This window comes from Phascolarctos cinereus, unplaced genomic scaffold, assembly GCF_003287225.1.
Source record: "Phascolarctos cinereus isolate Bilbo 61053 unplaced genomic scaffold, phaCin_HiC Scaffold_726;HRSCAF=1367, whole genome shotgun sequence".
Taxonomy (NCBI): Eukaryota; Metazoa; Chordata; class Mammalia; order Diprotodontia; family Phascolarctidae; genus Phascolarctos; species Phascolarctos cinereus.
Window position 1 is genome coordinate 25,054,549 of NW_027556098.1, and position 20,716 is coordinate 25,075,264.

Genomic DNA, 20,716 nt, shown 5'->3' on the forward strand with positions numbered 1-20,716 from the left:
GTCTCATCCATAAAATGGGCTGGCGAGGGGGCCTGGATGAGTTGGCTCGAGTCCTTTCCAATGCTAAACCCATCATTTTAATAACCTGCAGTGTCGTATCTAAACTTTGTTGACAGCTCTCCAGTAAGAATAATTAATGCTGATCTAGCACTTCAAGGTTTACGAATCTACTTCCAACCACACAGGAAGGTAGGTTCCCTTATTATTCCCATTTTAGAGATGAGGTGGAGAAACTGTGTAACCTGCCTGGGGTGCCACAGCTATAGTAAAAATGTCTGAAGTAGAACTTGAACTCAGATCTTGCAGGCTAAGCTCTGGACTTGGCTTGCTGTGTGTGGTTCAGTTGCTTCAGCCATGTTCCTGGCAAAGATGCAGGAGTGGTTCGCCTTTTCTTTCTCCAGACCATTTTGCAGATGAGGAACTGGGTCACACAGCTAGGCCATATCTGAGGTCACATTTGAACTCAGAAGACGAGGTTGCTGACTCCAGGCTCTATCCACAGCGCCGCCTAGCGGGCCCCCCACCCCACCCCCTGCACCTGGCTACCTGGGGAAAGCGCCCGGGTTGAGCAGCCCAGCATCTGCGTCTGCGGGAAGCTCCAGCCTGGAGTCCGCCCGGGAAAAGGGCGGGGGAGGAGCCTGTTCCGGGACGCTTATTAGCCGTGCTTTCTGCCCCACCCGCCCCTCGCTCCTGCTGCTCCTCCTCCGGGCAGGGCGGTAGCAGCAGCAGCAGCAGCCGCCGCCGCCGCAGCGGCCGCAGCCGCATCGGTGCAGCGATGGTGCTGTGCCCGGTGATCAGGAAGCTTGTCAGCAAGCGCGTAGTGCTGGCCAGTGCCTCGCCCCGGAGACAGGAGATCCTGAGCAGCGCCGTGAGTCCGCGCGCGCGCCCCGCCGGGGCCTCCTGGACCTCGCGCCCGGGACGGGAGCGGGGGAGGGGCAGCAACGGAGGCCGCCCGCTGCGAGGCCTGGGCCGTGGCGGGGCCTTCCTTCTGATTCAGCTCAGCCTGCTGACACCTCCTGGGCCTCCCTGCTCCCCGAGCTGGAGTGCCCTTCACAGCGCAGGCGCAGCGCTGCTGTGGGTGGGCTGGGGAGCGCGGCAGGGATGGCTGCATCCATGCCCATGCCCCGCCTACCCCCACCCCCCACCCCGGCACGGCTTTAGCTCCGTTTGCAGCCTTATTGCAGCCTCTGCTTGGGATGGGACATATCCCTTTTTTTTGTGGTATGGATGTGTAAGAAGGGATAGAATGCTGCAGGTTAATAATTACAATAATAGTAATTTTTTAAATTTTATATTTTATAGACATCTCATTTCACCCTGCAAATTAACAACAATAACTAGTATGCATGGGAGGTAGGCGCTCTTATCTCCATTTTACAGATGAGGAAACTGAGGCAGGCAGAGGTTAGTGTTAGGCTTAGAGTCACATAGCCAGTAAATGTCTGAAACCGAATTTGAACTCTGGTCTCCCTGACTCCAGCTCCCCTCACGTTCTATCAGCTACTCCACATAGCCGCTTGAGGATTGAGGGAACAAGCCATTTTATTTTGAGGACTGAGGGAATGAGCTAGCGGATTTTTCTCCTACTTTTTTTTCTAACCCATCATTCCTCCTCCAGGCCCCCAGATAAAAGAACTGCAAACTGTTAGCTAAAAATTTCATGTCTCCTCTCTTGAGAATTGGTGTTCCTTTTCCCCCAGGCCTTCTCCAGCACTGTTGGCCAATTACAAATCTGGTCATGTCACTCTTCTGCTCAAAAACCTTCCATGGCTCTCTGAGTAAAGTTCAGAGGGCTCTGCCTGGGTTTCAAGGCCCTCAGCTATGTGATGCCAGTTTATCTTTCTATTTTTATCACATATTATTCCCCTTCAAACACTACTGCAGCCGAACTAGGCTAATCAATGTCTCAGTATTCCCTTTGCTTTGTCCTGCCTTCCCTGCCCCCAACATTTCACCTTGGCTCTCGTGGAATGCCTAGAAGGACCTCCCTTCTCCTCTATGGGGTTTGATTCCAATTATCCTTCTGCCAGTAATGACCCTTGGTACTCAAGCAGCACTTTGTTTTGCCTTTCTGTAATGCACAGTGAGGTAGCAGTGTATATTATAGTTATCTTTGTGCTTTACTTCTATATCCCCCATTGCCTAATAGCACCGGGTTCTGCACACGGTAGGTGTTAAATACGTCTTAATTGAGTTGTGTTGAATTTTAAGTTAGTTTTTAGGTGCAGGAGGTGAGAGAATTCCAAGTATTTAATTTTAAAAGACTGGGGAGAAAAATTACAGGAAAATATAGGAAGTAACTTCTGTAGAAAAATATGGCCTTTATGATGTGGATGGGATGGTGTGTTCTGGCCCCAGCCCTAAGGTCATGTCTCTGGAAGCCTCCCAATTTCTCAGTAGGCTCCTGCCCAGTAAGAAAATTTTCTCCTGTAGCAGAATACTTCTTAACAGAGCAGACATGAGGCTGCCTGGCCCAAAGATTTTTGTCCCTGTCAGGCCCAAGGATGCTCCCTCATTTGAGATCCCCAAGGTCCATGACTCTGACAATTCCATCAATGTCTGGTATCAACAAAGTTATCTCTGCAGACTCCTGCATTTTCCAGTCTGTAGATCCGGAGACACCTGGACCCCTAGATTACCTAATTAGAATCCTTGGCATTCTTTTCCATTGTCCCTTGCCCCTTTCCATATAAACCCAGCATCATCCTCACTATCTCACAGATTTGCTAAGAAGAACCCTTGCCTGCTTCTATTGGCATCACAATAAACTTTTTGCCATTTGACTAAGACAAGACTTGAGTGTATGAATTTGTTCCAGGCAACACCACCTTGGCATTTTGGGGGTCTCAGCACCCCCAAATCTTTTCAGATGGATCACATCTCTTATCTATCACAGTTCACGAGCATGAATTGAGCAACTGTTATGTGAAAGGTTTTGTATTATGTATAAAAAAATAGAAGACAGTCCCAGCCCTAAAGGACCCTCTGAATCAGGGAGTCTTAACTTTTTACAGACATCTTTGGCAGACTGGTGAAGCCTATAGACTTTATCTCAGAATAATGTTTTCAAATGAATAAGATACTTAGGATTACAAAGAAAACTATAGTGAAGTACAATTATAAATTTTTTTCTTAAGTTCAAGAACCTCAGATTAAGAGCCCCTATTCTAAACGAATTAGTGGGACATTAGATAACTTTTAAGGTTGAGTGAAAGGTGGTGGATATGTGTATAGTATATATCCAGTGTGAGCAGCTAAGTGGTGTGATGGATAGAGCGCGGGCCTGGGGGCAGGAAGATTCTTCTTCCTGAGTTCCAATCTAGCCTCACGCTTAGTAGCTGTGTTACTCTGGGCAAGTCATTTCACCCTATTTGCCTCAGTTTCCTTGTCTGTAAAATGAGCTGGAAAAGGAAATGGCAAACTACTTGAATATCTTTGCCAAGAAAACCCAAAATGGGGTCACAAAAACTCAAGCATGACTGAACAAATACAACAAAAATATATTTAGTGTATTACCAGTTTATCATGGGCTAAGGGTATCCTGTGGCCTGCTGAACAATGGCATTTCTAACTTGTAAAGCCTGGAAACTTTGCTAGGGACAATTCTGTCTTCCCAATCTCTGTTCTTCTTTTATTATCCATCAGGATAACCTCTCAGGAGAGGGTTTCAAGGGAGTATGTATTAGATGTTAGGACAAGATTCCTGTGTGACCAAATGTGTTTGGTGTTTTGTTTTGGGTTTGTTTTTTGTTTTGTTTTGGTGGGGCTCTTTTTGTTTTGTTTTGGGTGCCTTTTTGCGAAGAATTTTTCAGTCTGGGCCTTTTGGAGAAAAATAATGAGACATGTCAGTGGAAAGTACAGGATGGAAATTACCTGCAGATAGAAATAACAACTTTACGATCTTCAAGAAGGAAAGCCTATTTGATGCCTAACTTTTCAAATGTTGCAGGAAATCTGCTTAATTGTGTGAGATGGGCAGGCACTCTTTGAAGCCTGAAGACTTTATTATTAAGTCATTTTTCAGTTGTGGCTGACTCTTCATGACCTCATCTGGGGTTTTCATGGCAAAGAAACTGGAGTGGTTGGCCATTTCCTCCAACTCATTTTATAAATGAGAAACTGAGGCAAACAGGGTTAAGTGACTTGCCCAGGGTCACACAGCTAGTAAGTGTCTTGGGCTGCATTTGAACTCGGGTCCTCCTGACTGCAGGGCCAGTTCTGTATCCACTGCACCACCCAATTGCTCCTCTATGTTTTTGTTTTTTGGTTTGTTTGTTTGTTTTTTGGGTTTTTTTTTTTGGTTGGGTAAAAGAATACTTTTAAGAGGGAAAAGCTTCCATTTCAGCATGCTAGGATTCCCCATGCCTCTCCTCTAGTTACCCATTTGATGCTAAAATAGAAACTTTTCCATAACTTGCCGTGAGCTGCTGTGGCCCTTCCTTCCACAGGAACCAGAACATCGACCAGCAGTCAGTGGTCCAGTGTGAGGTTGATGAGGATGTGATCCTGATCTCTAAAAAGTCTTTGCCAAGCATGGCAGTGGGGAAGGGTTAGTTGAACGGCAGTCTGAAATTCAACTGAGGTCCCTTCTGCCTTTAGAACAATGATCTTATAATGATCAACAGTCAGTCCCCAGTAATAGCTGCTACTTATATAGTGTTTTCAGGTTTGCAAAGCACTTTACCAATGTCTTGTTTTATCCGAACAATTAGGAGCTGGGTATTATTATTGTCACCATTTTACAGATGAGGAAGCTGAGACAGGTGGAGGTGAATCCAACAACAGTCTTCTAGGTCCAGCTGTCCATCCACTGTTCCACCAAGCTGCCTATCGACAAGCATATTGTTGGGCACTGGGGATGCCAATATAAGGAGTAAAATATTCCCGACTCCCGAGGAGTTTACATTCCATCCAGGAAATGATCATGTATCTGCTGCCTTTTAGTTTGTTTATTTTCTTTCGGTAAGACTATCTAAGTGAGTCTTGCTGTCTCTGTGTCCTAGGGCCTGCGATTTGAGGTAGTGCCATCCAGATTTAAAGAGACTCTGGACAAGACTTCATTTTCAGCACCTTATGAGTACGCCATGGAAACAGCAAAACAAAAGGCCCTTGAGGTGGCTAACAGGATGAATGTGGTAAGTTTTTGGGGGTGTGCTTGGGGTTTTTTTGCATTATTTTATCATTATTTCAGTCATTTTCAGCCTGGTCTGACCCTTTGTGACTCTGTTAGGGGTTTTCTTGGCAAAGATACTTGAGTGGTTTGTCATTTCCTTCTCTAGCTCATTTTATAGATGAGGAAACTGAACCGAACAGGGTTAAGTGAGTTGCCCAGGATCACACAGCTAGGAAGCGTCTGAGGCTTGATCTGAACTCAGGTCCTCTTGACCCCAGGCCTGATCCTCTATCCACTTCTCCACTCGGCTGCAGGGTTTAATACACAGCCTTCTGGGCGGGTTTCATGCTGCTAAATTGTTATTTGACCTTTTGTTGGATTTCAGTGTATTATGTCAGTTGAGGAAAGATTGCCCTCTTTTGAAAATATTTTCAGTTAGGTCAAATTTCATAGATATGGGGTGATATTTGGAACAAGTGTGATATAAGAATTAAACATGTAGGGGCAGCTAGGTGGGGCAGTGGATACAGCCCGTCCTTGGAATCAGGAAGACCTGAGTTCAGATCCCACCTCAGATACTTGACACTTACTAGCTGTGCAAGTCACCTGGGCAAGTCACTTAACCTCATTGCCTCACCAAAAATTTAAAAAAAAATGTAAAAGACCTTATTGGCTTTGCTTGGCTGATCCTTATGCCAGTGTAGACATGTTCTTAATGTCTGTGCCCTCTACCCATCTTGGCTTTAGTTGCCGGCACTGATAAAGCCGTCCTCCTTATGAAATGTAATATGACAGCACCTATATCACAGAGCTGTTGTGGGGATAAAGTGAGATGTTTGGAAAATACTTTGTAAACTTTAAAGCATTAGTATAAATACTAGCCAGAAGGGGCACATGTTATCTTTTCCTTTAAGAAACCAGGGCTTTCAGGTTACCTACTAAATAGCATTTATTTAATTGTTTGGGTCCTTTCCTCTCCCTACCCCCCAAAAGTCATTTACCTTTTTCCTTTTCCAGTTTATTCATTAGATACTCCCTAGCTGGGATAAAGTGGTGGGAACCCCAAAATTTAGTAATAAAGAATAAATTGCTCTGGAGTCAGGAGGACCTCAGTTCAAATCTGGCCTCAGACACTTGACACTTACTAGCTGTGTGACCCTGGGCAAGTCACTTAACCCCATTGCCTAGTCAAAAATAAATAAGTTAATAAAGAATAAAGAATAAATTGGTTTACTACTCTTCACAGTTTTTTTTCTGATATTATCATGCCTTCAGAGGCTAGGGCTACAGCAAAATCACTTCAAAGGATACTGGGGTGAAAGGGCAAATGCTTCAGTCTGACTTATTTTAGCTTCCCCATCCCTGTTGGAAGAACTCTGGAGGGGAAGGGCAACTTTAAAAGAATGAGGGGAAGAGAAGGACTTTAAAAGAAGGAAGGGAAGAGACCTCTTGCTTTTCCTGTGGTGCTGAAAATTTCTAGTTTTGCAACTCTTTTCCCTTGTATCCAGTTTTGATCTGATGGAAATCATGCACCCCTTTTTAAGGCTTACAGAGTAGTTTATAAACATCTCATTTTATTCCCACAACAACTCTCTGAGGTAAGTGCTATTATTATCCTTATTTTACAAATGAGGAAACTGAGGCAGAGAGCGGTTAAGTATTGGTGGGTGGGTGGGTGGTACAGTGGATAGAGTGATGGACCTAGAGTCAGGAAGACCTGAATTTAAATCTGACCTCACACAGAGTCCTGTGACCCTGGGCATGTCACTTAATCTTTATTTGCTCTGGTTTCCTTATCCTTAAAATGGGGATCATAGCACCTACCTTAAATGAGATGATCATTGTAAAGCACTTAGTTCCTAGCACATAGTAAGGTCAATATAATGTTTAGCTATTACTATTATTGGTTCAAATCCAGTCTCAGACACTTACTAGTAGTGTGACCTGGGCCAAGTCACTTAACCTCTATCTGTCTTAGTTTCCTCATCTCTAAAATGGGAAAAATAATAGCACCTACTTTCCAGGGTTGTTGTGAAAATCAAATGAGGTAATAACCGTAAAGTGCCTGGGACACAGTAAGTGCTATAGAAGTGTTGTATATCATTATCATTGTCATTGTTATTATTATTATTATTATTAAGTGACTTGCCCAGGGTCACACAGCTAGTAAATGTTTGAGACAGTATTTGAACTCAGGGCTTCCTGATTCCAGACCCCATACCCTACTCACTGCACTACCTAACTGCCTTTTTAATGTAGACTGTACCGCTAATGTTTATTCTCATTAAAAGACTGTGGTAGGGGCAGCTAGGTGGCTCAGTGAATAGAGCTCTGGCCTTGGAGTCAGGAGGACCCTGAGTTCAAATCCAGCCCCAGACACTTAACGCCTACTAGCTGTGTGACCCTGAGCAAGTCACTTAATCCCGATCACCTCACAAAAAAAAAAAGACTGTGGTATATGTTTGAGCCTGTTCTTATTCATAAGATTAATTAGTCCTTGTTTTCTTATTAGTAATTCTCAATAATATTCCTGTTTTATTATTGTTTTAGCTAACCATTTCTTTCCAACTGATTTCCAAATCGCAGCATTAACTTTGTATTGATGATGACATTGTGGTGTCTAAATTCATCAACATTGTCTTTTTTGAGGGGGTGGGGTGATAGAAACTTTTTAAAAACATTTATTTCAAAAAGCATTTTAATTTCAACAGAAAGACTTCAGACCTCCAGACGTTGTTATAGGAGCAGACACTATTGTGGTAAGTTTTCCACGCTTGGCTTTGGACGGCTTCCTTTCCTTACCATTCACCTTTCTTCTTTACCTTGATTCTTTGCAATTATTTCTCATTAATCTAGTGTTAGCATTCTGCATGTGTCCTACTAAATGCTTTCTGCTTGTGTTGGGAATGTAATTAGTCTTTTCATCTAGGGAATTGCTTCTCAACTATGGACAGTGGGGAAAATATGCTCATTTAAAATAAGAGCTTCAGAGGGCAACTAGGTAGCTCAGTGTACAGAGCACTGACACTGGAGTCAGGAGAGCCTGAGTTCACATCTGGTCTCTGACCAGATACTTGACACTTACTAGCTGTGTGACCCTGGGCAAGTCACTTAACCCCAATTGCCTCACTAAAAAAAAAACCAAATGAATAAATAAGAGGTTGAATCTGGGCTCAGACACTTGACACTTAACTAACTGCAAGTCACTTAATCCTGAATGCCTCGATAATAAGAGCTTGAAAAGAGTTCACATGTCGGGGGTAGCTAGGTGGCACAGTGGATAGAACACCAGCCCTGAAGTCAGGAGGACCTGAGTTCAAATCTGGCCTCAGACCAAACACTTGATACTTACTAACTGTGTGACCCTGGCCAAGTCATTTAACCCCAATTGCCTCACTAAAAAAAAAAAGATTCAAATGCCAAAAACGAAAAGTAGAAACAAATAGATTTATAACACCAAGGCGTTCCCTCCAGTGCTATTGGGGAAAGGTGTCCTACGTATTTAACAAAGGCATTCGGGGGTCCTTAGACTAGATTATAAAATCATAGAGCTAGAAAGAACCTCAGAGGTCAGCACAGTTCTCTTCTGTTACACAGTGTATATAGAAATGCCCATTTTATTTGGTTTATTAAATTCGGAATATATAAGCAGCTAGGTGGCACAATGCATAGAGTGCAGGGGCTAGAGTCATGAAAACTCATCTTAGTGAGTTTAAATCTGACCTCAGACGCTTATTAGTTGTGTGACCCTAGATAAGTCACTTAAACCTGTTGGCCTAGATTTTTCATCTATAAAATGAGCTGGAGAAGGAAATGGTGAACCACTCTAGTATCTTTGCCAAGAAAACCCCAGATGGGTCACAAAGAGTCAGACAGTACTGAAATGATTCAACAACAACAAAATATACATATATATGTATTGTGTGTGTGTGTATATACTTATATTTGCATGTGTGTATATGTGTGTATATATATGTAATAAATTCTATGTGTGTATATATGTGTGCACACATAGAATTTATTATATTACATGTAATATATATGTATGTAATGGAAGCGATTCAGTTCAGTTGTATGCCTGTGAAACCTAGACAGTATACCAGCAACATACCAGGAAACTGAATCACTTCCATTTGAATTGTCTTAGGAAGATTCTGAAGATCACCTGGCAGGATAAAATACCAGACGCCGAGGGCCTTTCTCAAACTAAACTGTCAAGCATTCAAACTCTGCTGCAGAGGGTGCAGCTCTGATGGGCTGGTCATGTTGTTTCAAATGCCAAATGTACACTTACCAAAGACAATTTTATGGAGAACTCACACAGAACAAGTGCTCCCATGGTAGTCAGAAAAAGCGATACAAAGATGCACTCTCTCTTAAGAACTTTAGAATTAGGGCAGCGAGGTGGTGTGGTAGATAGAGCTCCAGCCTTGGAATCAGGAAGATCAAATCTGGCCTCAGACACTTGACACTTACTAGCTGTGTGACTCTGGGCAAGTCACTTAACCCCAATTGCCTCACAAAAAAAAAAAAAGGCAAAAAAAAGAACTTTGGAATTGATTGTATAACACTGGCACAGGTCTGCTTAGCATGGCATGCCCACATCAGAGAAGGTGCTGTGCTCTATAAGCAAAGCAGAATTGAAGTAACTCAAAGGAAACTTGAGATGCACAAATTAGAGAATCTACCCCAAATGTTCACACGGCCTATTTGTGCCCGACCTGTGGTAGAGCATTCCGAGCTCATGTTGATCTGATCAGCCACAGCTGGACACATTGTGACTTGGCTCTAGCGTAGTGATGTCATTTTGGTCCTGTTCAAGAAAAAAGGGCAACCAACCAATATTATATTACGTATAACATGTATGTATATAATAGAATATATAATGTGTATGTATAATAGATGGGAGTCTGTCTAGTCTGGTCTTCTTATTTTACAGATGAGGAAACTGGGTTACTTGAGTAAGTTACTTGGGTTGGCTGAGGTCACACAAAAAGAAGCATCAGAGGCTGGATTTGAACCCAGTTTCTCTGACTCCAGAACCAGGGCTCTTTCTGCTTACCACATAGGGAGATCATTTTATAGTGTGTTAATTATAAGATTTGGAATGTGTTCTCCTCTATATAGAGAAGGAATGTGGCATAGTATCTAGAAAGCTGCCTTGAGAGTTAGGAAGACTAGCCTTAAGTCCTACCACTGACATCCTGGCTATCTGACCCTGAATTCTTCCCTAAACTTCTCAGTTCTCGGTCTGTGCTACTCTTCAAGACTATCAGTTAGCAAGAAAGATGTCATTCAGCATTGGTAGGGGAAGTTTTTTCATCAGTGAAATCATAAGTCTGGGCCTATCCCAAAGAAAGGTCCAACCCCCTAAAAAATTCTCCAAGAGCTGTTTTGTTCCTTGGACACCTTCGGAAGTCAGGGGAAGCCTATAGACCCTTTCTTAGCGATAATATTTTTAAATGAATGAAATAAAATGCTAGAATTACAAAGGTATTGAAATAATCCAAATTCATAGACTCCCCTTCCCCAGAATTTCTCTTTGGACCCCTTGGTGGGGGAGGAATCTGTGGGTGCCAGGTTAAGAACCCCTGCTCTCTTTAGTACTTTAAGGACTCTTTCCAAACCTAGACTTTGATAACACTGTAAATTAAATTAATGTTGGTATAATATATCTAGTTTATAGATAAGGAAATTGAGGTGCTCATTGTGAAGTGTTGTAGTATGAAGATGGTAGCCCCTCAGTTTGCAAGCAGTCTAATATCTGCAGATGAGATAATACTTATTTGGTTTGTTTGGATTTTGTTGCTTGCATATGCATGAAACATCTTTTTTTAAAATTAATTTATTTTGAATTATCAATAATCACTTCCATATGCTTATGAGTTTAAAATTTTTCTCCTCCTTCCTCCCCACCTCCTGCCCTAAGACAGCACGCAATCTGATATAGGCTATACATATACATTCCTATTAAACATATTTTCACATTAGTGATGTTCTAAGGAAGAATTAGAACCAATAGGAGGAACCACCAGAAAGAGGAAACAAAACTCAACAGAAGAGAAAAAAAATAGCAATTCAACTTCCATAGTTCTTTCTCTGGATGTGGATAGCATTTTCCATCACGAGGCCTTTGGAGATATCTTAAATCCTTGTATTGCTGGGAAGGGTTAAGTCTATCAATATAAGTCATAGCACAACGTGGCTGTTGCTGTGTACAACGTTGTCCTGGTGCATGAAACATCTTTTACAGTCAGGGATACTTGTGTGAATGAAATTCGTAGAATTGTTCAGTCATTTTTCAGTTGTGTCTGACTCTTTGTGACCCCATTTGGGGTTTTCTTGGCAGAGATACTGAAGTGATTTGTCGTTTCTTTCTCCAGCGCTCTTCAGATGAAGAAACTAAGGCAAACAAGATTAAGTGATTTGCCCAGGGTCACACAGCTGGTAAGAGTCTGAGACCAGATTTGAACTGAAAGATGAATCTTCCTGACTCGAGGCCCTACACTCTATCCGCTGCGCCGCCTAGCTGCTCAAAATATCCTTAGAGTGCCAAAGTAGAAGCTAGGTCTTACTCCCAGGTGACCGCTTTATCCATTACACCACACTCCCTCTGAGTAGCACATTACTCCCCGATGTAGCACAACTCCCCTGTAAAGTAAAAGATGCAGTGTGTTTATTTATTTGCCTTTGTGTACCTACACTGTACTTGTGATGTCATTGGCATTGTGGGCTAAGTAAATATGGCTAGCAAGTACAAGGGGTTTTTTTTCCCTTTTTAAAAAACTAGAAAATCTAGCTAAAACAATTTGGGTAATTGAATTTTTAAACCCATAATACAGGAATAAAAGGAATATAAAATACAGCTCCCAGTCTGCAGTCACTGCATCAGAAACTGAGGGAAACAGCCTCTATCTAGGCAGTTGGAGCTCAAAAAAGGATTTCTGTTTTCCGAGAATTCAAACCAAAAGGGCCGCTAGGTGGTGCCATAGTGCATAGGGTGCCAGACCTGAAGTCAGGAAGACTATCTTCTTGATTTCAAATCTGGCCTCTGACACTTCCTAGCTGTGTGTCCCTGGGCAAGTCACTTAAACCCTGTTTGCCTCAGTTTCCTCATCTGTAAAACGAAAAAGAGAAGGAAATGGCAAACCACTCCAGCATCTTTGCTAAGAAAACCCCAAATGTGGTCATGAAGAGTTAGATGTGACTGACAATGAATGAATAGCAATAATTCCAACCACCAGGTATGTCAAGCTCCAAGTGGATGGAGCCTACCTGCATAGGGGCTTCAGCTACCCCAGGAGCCTGCCCAAGCTCCTACTATATCTGGCACTGGGACTTTCCTTGAAGGAAGCTCCTACTGCCAAAGAAGATCAGCACCTTCTCTGCAATTTATAGTTAAGAACACTACCCAGAGTAATGAGAGGGTTAAACCCAGACCTTTCTGATTCCGAGAACAGTTTCTTATTTACTACCTCACAGAACCTGGGAGATCGTCAGTGTAATATTATTAATCCCATTTTATGGTTCAGGAAACTGAGGCTGAGAAATATAATTAATTATGCAAGGTCACATGACTAAGCATAGATACTGGAATTTGAACCCTGGCCTCCTGTTTTATAAGTCCATTACGCTTTCCAGTGCCTTTTCAGCTTTGGTTCTGTGATTATAGAGAAAAGTCAAGTGATTTAGTTGCCTTTGGGTTATTTGCAGAGAAGATTATGCCTGTAAACTGCCCCTGAAAAAAACCCAATTACCTGGCTTCTATTCCAGCCCTGTGTCTGGCTATACTGCGGCTGGGAATTTGACTCTGGCTGGGCTCCATTCCAACTGATCCTTGCCCTGCCCTAAATCCCCAAACTAGCTTGTATACCAGGGCAAGCATGGTGCCTGCATACTCCAGTGCTAAGCATAGTACTGTAATAGGCACAGATATCTTTCCACCTCTTTTCTCCAGTTAGACGAATTGCACATCAAAGCCTCTTTGGAATTATGGATGTCCTACACCTCAGTTTCCTCATTTGAAAAAAATAAGGCAGGTGACAATCATTTAGTAATTAGTATCTTTTGTTAACTTGAGAAAAGGCTTCCTTGTGGGCCAGTTTAGTGACACAGTGGATAGAGTACTAGGCCTAGAGTCAGGAAGATTTGAGTTCAAATCCACAAGAGAAAGTGGAGACCCCTATTGTGGATGCACTTTACAAAGAGTTTAGCTAGAAAAGTCGAAAGAGAAATGGAACAATAATTAGCAGAGATAGACGGATCAAGCAAGGGTTCTTCCAGGATAGGGAAGACATGGCGTGCTTGTAGGCACTAGGAAATGAGCCAGTAAACAGGGAGAGATTGAAAATAAGTGAGAGTAGGGGTGACAGAGGGGGAAGTCTGTTAGAGGAGATGGGATAGCATGGGATCACTTGAACCTTTAGAGGAGTTAGCCTTAGTAAGGAGGAAGGCCACTTCATCATGTGAGACAGGGCTGAAGGAGGGGAGAGTAGCAGAAGGCACGTAAGTGATAGGAGATGAGGAAGAGGGGAGAAGAGGGAGTTCGTGGGGATGGCCTCAATTTTTTTCTGTAAAATATGAGACTAGGGTCTCAGCTGAGAGTGGGGGAAGGAGGAAGCCATAGGAGGTTTGAGGAGGGATGACAAGGTTTAGGAAAGCCACTGTGGAGAGAGGGATACTAAGTTGATCAGGGAGGTATAGTAGGATTGCCTAGCAACAGTGAGGACCCAGTTGAGGTAATGTAAATTTGTAGCAGACCTAGTCAGAACACGTGTGTCATTTTCTCCACCTTCTCCAGTGTATAAGCAGTTAGTACAGTGGCACATAGTAAGCTCTATATAAATTATCATTATTATTGTCATTCTGTTAGTGGTGTAAAGAGTACTCCCTCTACCAATGTAGATCTCAACCTAAATATCAGTGAATAAGCATTTGTTAAGTGCCTTCTTTGTGCTGAGCACTATGCTTAGTGATATCAGTACAAAGATAAAATGAAGTCATAATAAATCACCTCATTTTATCCTCAGGGCAAGTCCAGGAGGTAGGTGCCATTATGATACCCATTGTGCAGATGGAGAAACTAAGGCAGCCATCAATTAAGTGACTTGCCCAGGGTCACACAGCTAGTAAGTAGTCAAGGACAGCTTTGAACTCTGGTGTATCTGACTTCTAGTTCAGCACTTTATCTACTGTACCACCTAGTAGATTACATCCGTGGCTCGCTAGATAGTGTTTGAGAGCCACCATGGCTGAAAAATATACCACACTGAAGCTAACTAGTTGATGTGCCTATCCAAATTGAGCAAAGCTTCCCCTGGGGCACCAGGCATATGATCTACCCATAGTCCTTTCCTCCAAGCTTTTCTAAACTCTGTAGGTTACACACTGGTAGAACTTGCATTGCACTGGAACTGCCTTGGAGAACCCTGGGTCCTTTCCAAACCACAGAGCAGGACTTCAGTGGAGAAGTCACATCTGTTAGATACAAATTGAATAGCATGGCATTCTTCAGATTTCAGTTGCTAAGTATGAAAATGACATGCTTTTCTTCTCTCATCCCTGCCTCCTCACCTTCTTTCTTGTTTCAGACAGTAGATGGACTAATCCTGGAGAAGCCAGCCGATAAGCAAGATGCCTATAACATGCTGTCAAGGTCAGTGCTGGGGGGAGCAACTTTAGAGTAGTTTCTTGCTATATATGAGACTTATCTATGTTGCATCTTAATTTTAAGACATTAAACTTAATTTTGAAGTAATTTTAATAAAACCTCACAAATACTCAGCTTAAGAAAAGTTTTAGTCATCGTGAAAACCTGAACTTTGGGCTTTTTATACTGTTGTATTTTCATAGTTTTCAGTGGTTTGTAACTTACTCTGTAGATAGATATCCTTAGGTTTCAAAGTAGGCTGTGCCCCCTAATCTGCAGTCAAGGGCACAAAACAATAAACAATGTTATTAATGTTAGTAACACGGGAAGCAGCCATGAGAAAATGTAAGTGACCTAAAATAAACTGAAAACAGAAAGTGTGGCATGAATGAAACAAATGAAAGAAGAGTTTTGTCAGTAATAGGTAAAATTGAAAAGGTAGACTAGAGCTTGTCATTGCCTTTCTAATGTTATTTAAGAAAGAGGATGCTCGGGGGCAGCTAGGTGATGCAGTGGAGAGAGCACTGGCCCTAGAGTCCAGAGGAGCTGAGTTCAAATGTGACCCCAGGCACTTAATACTTACTAGCTGTGTGACCCTGAGCAAGTCACTTTACCCTGATTGCCTCACCAAAAAAAAAAAAAAGAGGATGCTCAGATTCTAAGCAAAAGCTGCTGGTTCTGAATTCAGAGATTGTTCTGAAATGGAACAGTACAATTTATCAGGCTGCCAGATTAATTAATTATCTGATTAATTGATTATTAATTAAAATATCCCCTAATTTATAGTGGTGAAAGCTGGCATCCATATCACTATCTCAAGTTTTCAAGGTGCTTTACTTGCATTATCTGAGGTGGGCCTCACGTAGGTACTACAATGGTTATCCCTACCTGAATAAAACATAGTGAAGTGGCTAGAAGACTAGCCTTGGAGTCATAAAGGATTGAGTTCAAAACCCACCTCTGATATGTCTAGCTGATGACCATGGTCAATTCACTTAAATCTTTCAGTTCCTAAGTCAGCTCTTTAAGATTAAATTTTGTACATATCTATATAGTTATAGATATATAGAAAGGAATATCAATCTGTATGGACAAATGGAGGGAGCTTTCACATTGGTGTTACCCTAAGCTGATGAAATTAAAAGTTTGGAATCCTCTTCCCTCCAAAAAAAATACGATGGGGATACTGAGGCTCATATGGGTTAATAATAACAATAACAGTAGTAGTATTTATGTAGTGCTTTAAATATATTGTCTCCCTTGATTCACAAGCTTGTGAGGGCTTTTTTCATTTTAAAGCTGAGAAAATGGGCCGCAGGTGGCTCAATGGATAGAGCACCAGCCCTGAGGTTAGGAGGACCCGAGTTCAAATGCGGCCTCAGACCAGACACTTGACACTTACTAGCTGTGTGACCCTGAGCAAGTCACTTAACCCCAATTGCCTCGACCAAAAAAAAAAAGCTGGGGAAATAGAGGTTACATGAATTGCTCAGAGTCACCTAACTAAAGTGTCTGAAACAAGATTTGAACTCAGGTCTTCCTGACTCCAAATCCAGCAGTCTACACATCACTTTACCTATCTGTGTTTTGTCCATGGTCACATAACTGGTAAGAAAGAAAGTATTCAGATTCTTGACAATGGAAATGGATTCTTATACAGAAATATTTCTGGAACAAATAGTAACAATAGCTTATATTTACCTAGTAATTTAAGGTTTGTAAAGCATTTTACATATATTATCTAATTCACAACAGCCCTGTGATCGGAGTGCTCTTTTTATCCCCAGTTTAGAGATGATGAAACTAAGGCTCAGAGGATTTAAGTTGGAGAAGGGAAGGCAAAGAACAAGCATTATGTAGTGTCTACTACATGCTAGGTATTGTGCTACTTACACAGTTTTAGGTTTGAGTGTTGGTTTTTTTAAGCAAATATCTCATTTCTGTATCTCAACAACACTGTAAAGTAGGTGCTATTATCCCCATTTTACTAATGGGGAAACTGAGGCAAACAGACACTTATTGGCTTGTGGGGCCATATTGGAACTCAGGTCTTCTTGATTCCAGGCCCTGGTATTCAATCTACTGCACCACCAACCACCTCTGTAAGTTAAGGGAGTTGCCTAAGGTCCACACAGATGTTACTTGTCTGAGAGTTGGATAGGATCGTTCACAGACTAGAACGTGTCCCTTAATGAACCTAAAATTTCCTTTGCTCTAATTCTTTGCGCATCAAGCAGCCTTCAGCCTGGGAGAACAATTAAATCAACCCACTAGAGAAACCTACCCTGTTCAGATAAGCAGTGTGGTTTTCAGGCCAATTATGTCCCCTATTGCAATAATTTTGGTATTGGAGTTTGTCATTTTTTGTTTGTGAACTTGGCTGATTTGTGTCCTCCCCCTCCTCTCTTTACCCCACCCTGAAGCGTCAGCAGCCCTAGCTAAGTGGGTAAAATTGGCAACAGATGTTTCAAGGTTTGCACCACAATTTGTGGTGATCCCATCATACCTGTAGAGTAAGGGAAGCTTAGAGTTGCAAGAAAGAACCTCTTAAGAAGTTGTTTTGTTTTGTTTTGTTTTTTTACATAAAGCTTACCTCTTGGTACCTTCCATGATGTGCTCCGAGCTTTGCCCTCTGGGGCCAAGCAGAATGCAGCAAATCCTCTTTCTTTTCTTTCTTTCTTTTTTTTTTTGAATAATATTTTCCCCCAATTACATGTAAAAACAATTTTCATCATTTATTTTTTTTAATTTTGAGTTCCAAATTCCCCCACCACCACCACTCTCTCTGATGCAGTTATTTTATATATGTTATACATGTACAACCATGCAAAACATATTTCCTTATTAGTCATGTTGTGAAAGAAAACACACACAAAAAAAACCACATTAAAAAAGTGGAAAAAAATAGTATGCTTCAGTCCTCATTCAGACTCCATCATCAGTTCTTCCACTGCAGGTGGATATTGTATTGCTGAGAATGGCTATTATTCACAGCTGATCCTCGTGAGATATTGCTGTTATTATGTACAATGTTCTCCTGGTTCTGCCCACTTCACTTTGCATCAGTTCGTGTGAGTCTTTCCAGATTTTTCTGAAATCATCATGCTCATTGAATCCCTCTTTCAAATGACAACTCTTCAAATGCTTGAAGCTCTCATATTCTTCCCTAATCTTCCCTTCTGCAGGTTAAATTACCCCATTTGCTTCAGCTAGACTTCATATTAGCAGTAACTTAGTTGAGATCCTTCGCTGTTCTGGTTATCCTCCTCTGGTACTTGCTGGTACCCTTCAGCCTATCAATGCCCTTCCAAAAATGTGTCACCCAGAATTGAATAGAGTACTGTAGGTGTAGTCATATTGAAAGGTCACTATGCAGAGGGACTATCCCCTCCATAATCCAGAGGCCCTTCCCGGAACAATGAAGTGTTTGATATTACAGTATGTGTGGGTATTAATACTTTCTTAAGAAGAGGCAAGCAATGGGGCAGCTAGGTTGCGCAGTGGATAGAGCACTGGCCCTGAAGTCAGGAGTACCTGAGTTCAAATCCGGCCTCAGACCAAAACACTTGACACTTACTAACTGTGTGACCCCGAGCAAGTCACTTAACCCCAGTTGCCTAAAAAAAATTAAAAAAGAGGCAAGCACTAATATGGTAGCTTTTTGAGAAAAGTAATAGATTGTTGGAGATTCCCAAATTTTTCTATTCATATGCTACAACCTGTCCTCAAATGTCACTTAGGGTGTGAGACTCCTTAAACTCCTACCCTTTAAGTCTCCTATAGCATGGCTTAGCCACACCTCTGTTGCCATTTGTGAAGGTTTTTTTTTCTCTTATGGGTGTGGGTACCTTCTGTAAGGAGGCTTCAACCAATAGATATTATGGATTTTAGAAATGAAGAGTTAAAATTTCACAGTCAGTTAATATTTACTAATTGCTTTACAAATTGATTGTCTTAGGACTAGTGACTAGAAGGATGGAGGAGAAAAAATACCAGATATTCTGGGGGGAAAATTAAACTACAATTTATGAAATGTGGTTGTAGGGGTAGATGTATTTAGGAAATGTGATTTTTCTTGGCTGTACTTCAGTTAGAGAAGAAATTGTTGTTGTGGTTGTATTCAGGACTGTAGTGTGAAAAATAAGAAATGTATGACACCATCTTTATCTTGTAGGTTAAATGGAAAAGTACACAGTGTGTTTACTGGAGTAACAATCGTTCATTGCAGCAGTAAAGGTAATATGTTACTTTTATTTCATAGGACTGTAGAATAATGGATTTAGAAATGGTAGAGACCTTAGAGGCCATCAGATCCACCTTCATTGTAGCTGAGGAAACTGAGTTAAGTGACTTGCTCAGGGTCTCATAGCTAGGGAGTATCTGAGGCAATATTTGAACCCAGGTCTTCCTAACTCCAATTTCAGCACTCTGTCTACTATATCACACTACCTCTTTGCCATTTAACAATTGTTTTATTCTTTATAGCACTGTGAAGTAGGCTGCCCCTGGTTTACTGATGAGGTCTCTCCAAAATTGCCATTAATCAAAAAAAATTTTTTTAAATTAAAAAAAAAACAAAATTACCATTAATCCACCTTTTTTTTTTCAGTTTGGTTTTTTTTTTTTTGGTGAAGTCGGGGTTAAGTGACTTGCCCAGGGTCACACATCTAGTGTCAAGTGTCTGAGGCCGAATTTGAATTCAGGTCCTCTTGACTCCAAGGCTGGAACTCTATCCACTGTGCCACCTAGCTACTCCATTAATCTCTTTATTGACAAATCTAATGACCTTTTCTCAGTCTTCATCCTCTCTTCAGCCTTTGATACTACTGATCACCTTCTCCTGTATACTCTCTCTCCTGTCTAGGTCTTTGTGACACAGGTCTCTCCTGGTTTTCCAAATTACAATCACTAGCATTTAACTAGTGCTTTACAAATATCTCATTTTATCCTCACCACAATCTGGGGAGGTAGGTGTTATATTATCCTCATTTTGCAGATGAGGAAACTGAGGCAAACAGAAGTTAAATGACTTTCTCAGAGTCACACAACTAGTAACTGTCTGAGGCCAGATTTGAACTCAGGTCTTCCTGACACTGGGGCTTGTGCTTTATCCACTGTACCACCTAGCTGCCATATGTATCTGGCACCTCTGTCTCCTTTGCTGGGTTTTCCTTCAAGTCACACCTAGTAATTGTGAGTGTATCCAAGACTTTGGCCTGGGCCATTTTCTCTTTTCCTTTCTATATTGTCTCACTTAGCAATCTCATGAGTTCTTGGGGGTTCAATTATCATCCTAATAAAGATGATTCCAAGTTCTGTTTATTGATCCCTAATTTCTGTGCTGACCTCCACTCTCATGTCACCATTTGCCTCTTGGACACCTCAAATTGGATCTCTCATAGAATCTCAAACTTAACTGTGTTTAGGATAGAATTTATTACATTCCTTTACTCCTCCCAACCCCTGTCCTCTGATCTATTTCCCTGTTACTGGTAAGGGAGTAGCTAGGTGGCGCAGTGGGTAGAGTGCTGGGCCTGAAGTTGGGAAGACTCATCTTCCTGAGTTCAAATCTGGCCTCAGACACTTCTAGGCTGTGTGACCTCAGGCAAGGGACTTAACCCTGTTTGCCTCAGTTTCCTCATCTGTAAAGCAAGTTGGAGAAGGAAATGCCAAACCACTTCAGTATCTTTGCCAAGAAAACCCCCAATGAAGTCCTGAAGAGTCATAGAACTGAAACAACTGAGCAATAACATTACTGTTAAGAGCACCACCATCCTCCTGGTTAATCATGCTTGCAACCTTAGTTTCACCCCCTCTTGTACTGAACCCACACATATCAAATTCATTGCCATCTCATGTCACTTCTGTCTTCACAACAGCTTTCCTAAGCCTCCGCTCTTGGACTATTTCTTTTTTTTTAATTAATTTATTTTGATTTATCAACAATCGCTTCC

General features: G+C 41.8%; 1 protein-coding gene across 1 annotated transcript in view; it reads left to right on the forward strand.

Moving 5' to 3' along the window:
* The first annotated feature begins 539 nt into the window (after positions 1-539).
* Positions 540-20,716, forward strand: part of ASMTL (acetylserotonin O-methyltransferase like) — a 67,462-nt gene continuing 47,285 nt past the window's right edge. The window contains 5 exon segments of the mRNA XM_020992916.2: positions 540-868; positions 5,004-5,135; positions 7,825-7,872; positions 14,704-14,768; positions 18,937-18,998. Coding sequence (XP_020848575.1) covers positions 776-868; positions 5,004-5,135; positions 7,825-7,872; positions 14,704-14,768; positions 18,937-18,998 — 400 coding nt within the window. The 5' untranslated portion in view covers positions 540-775.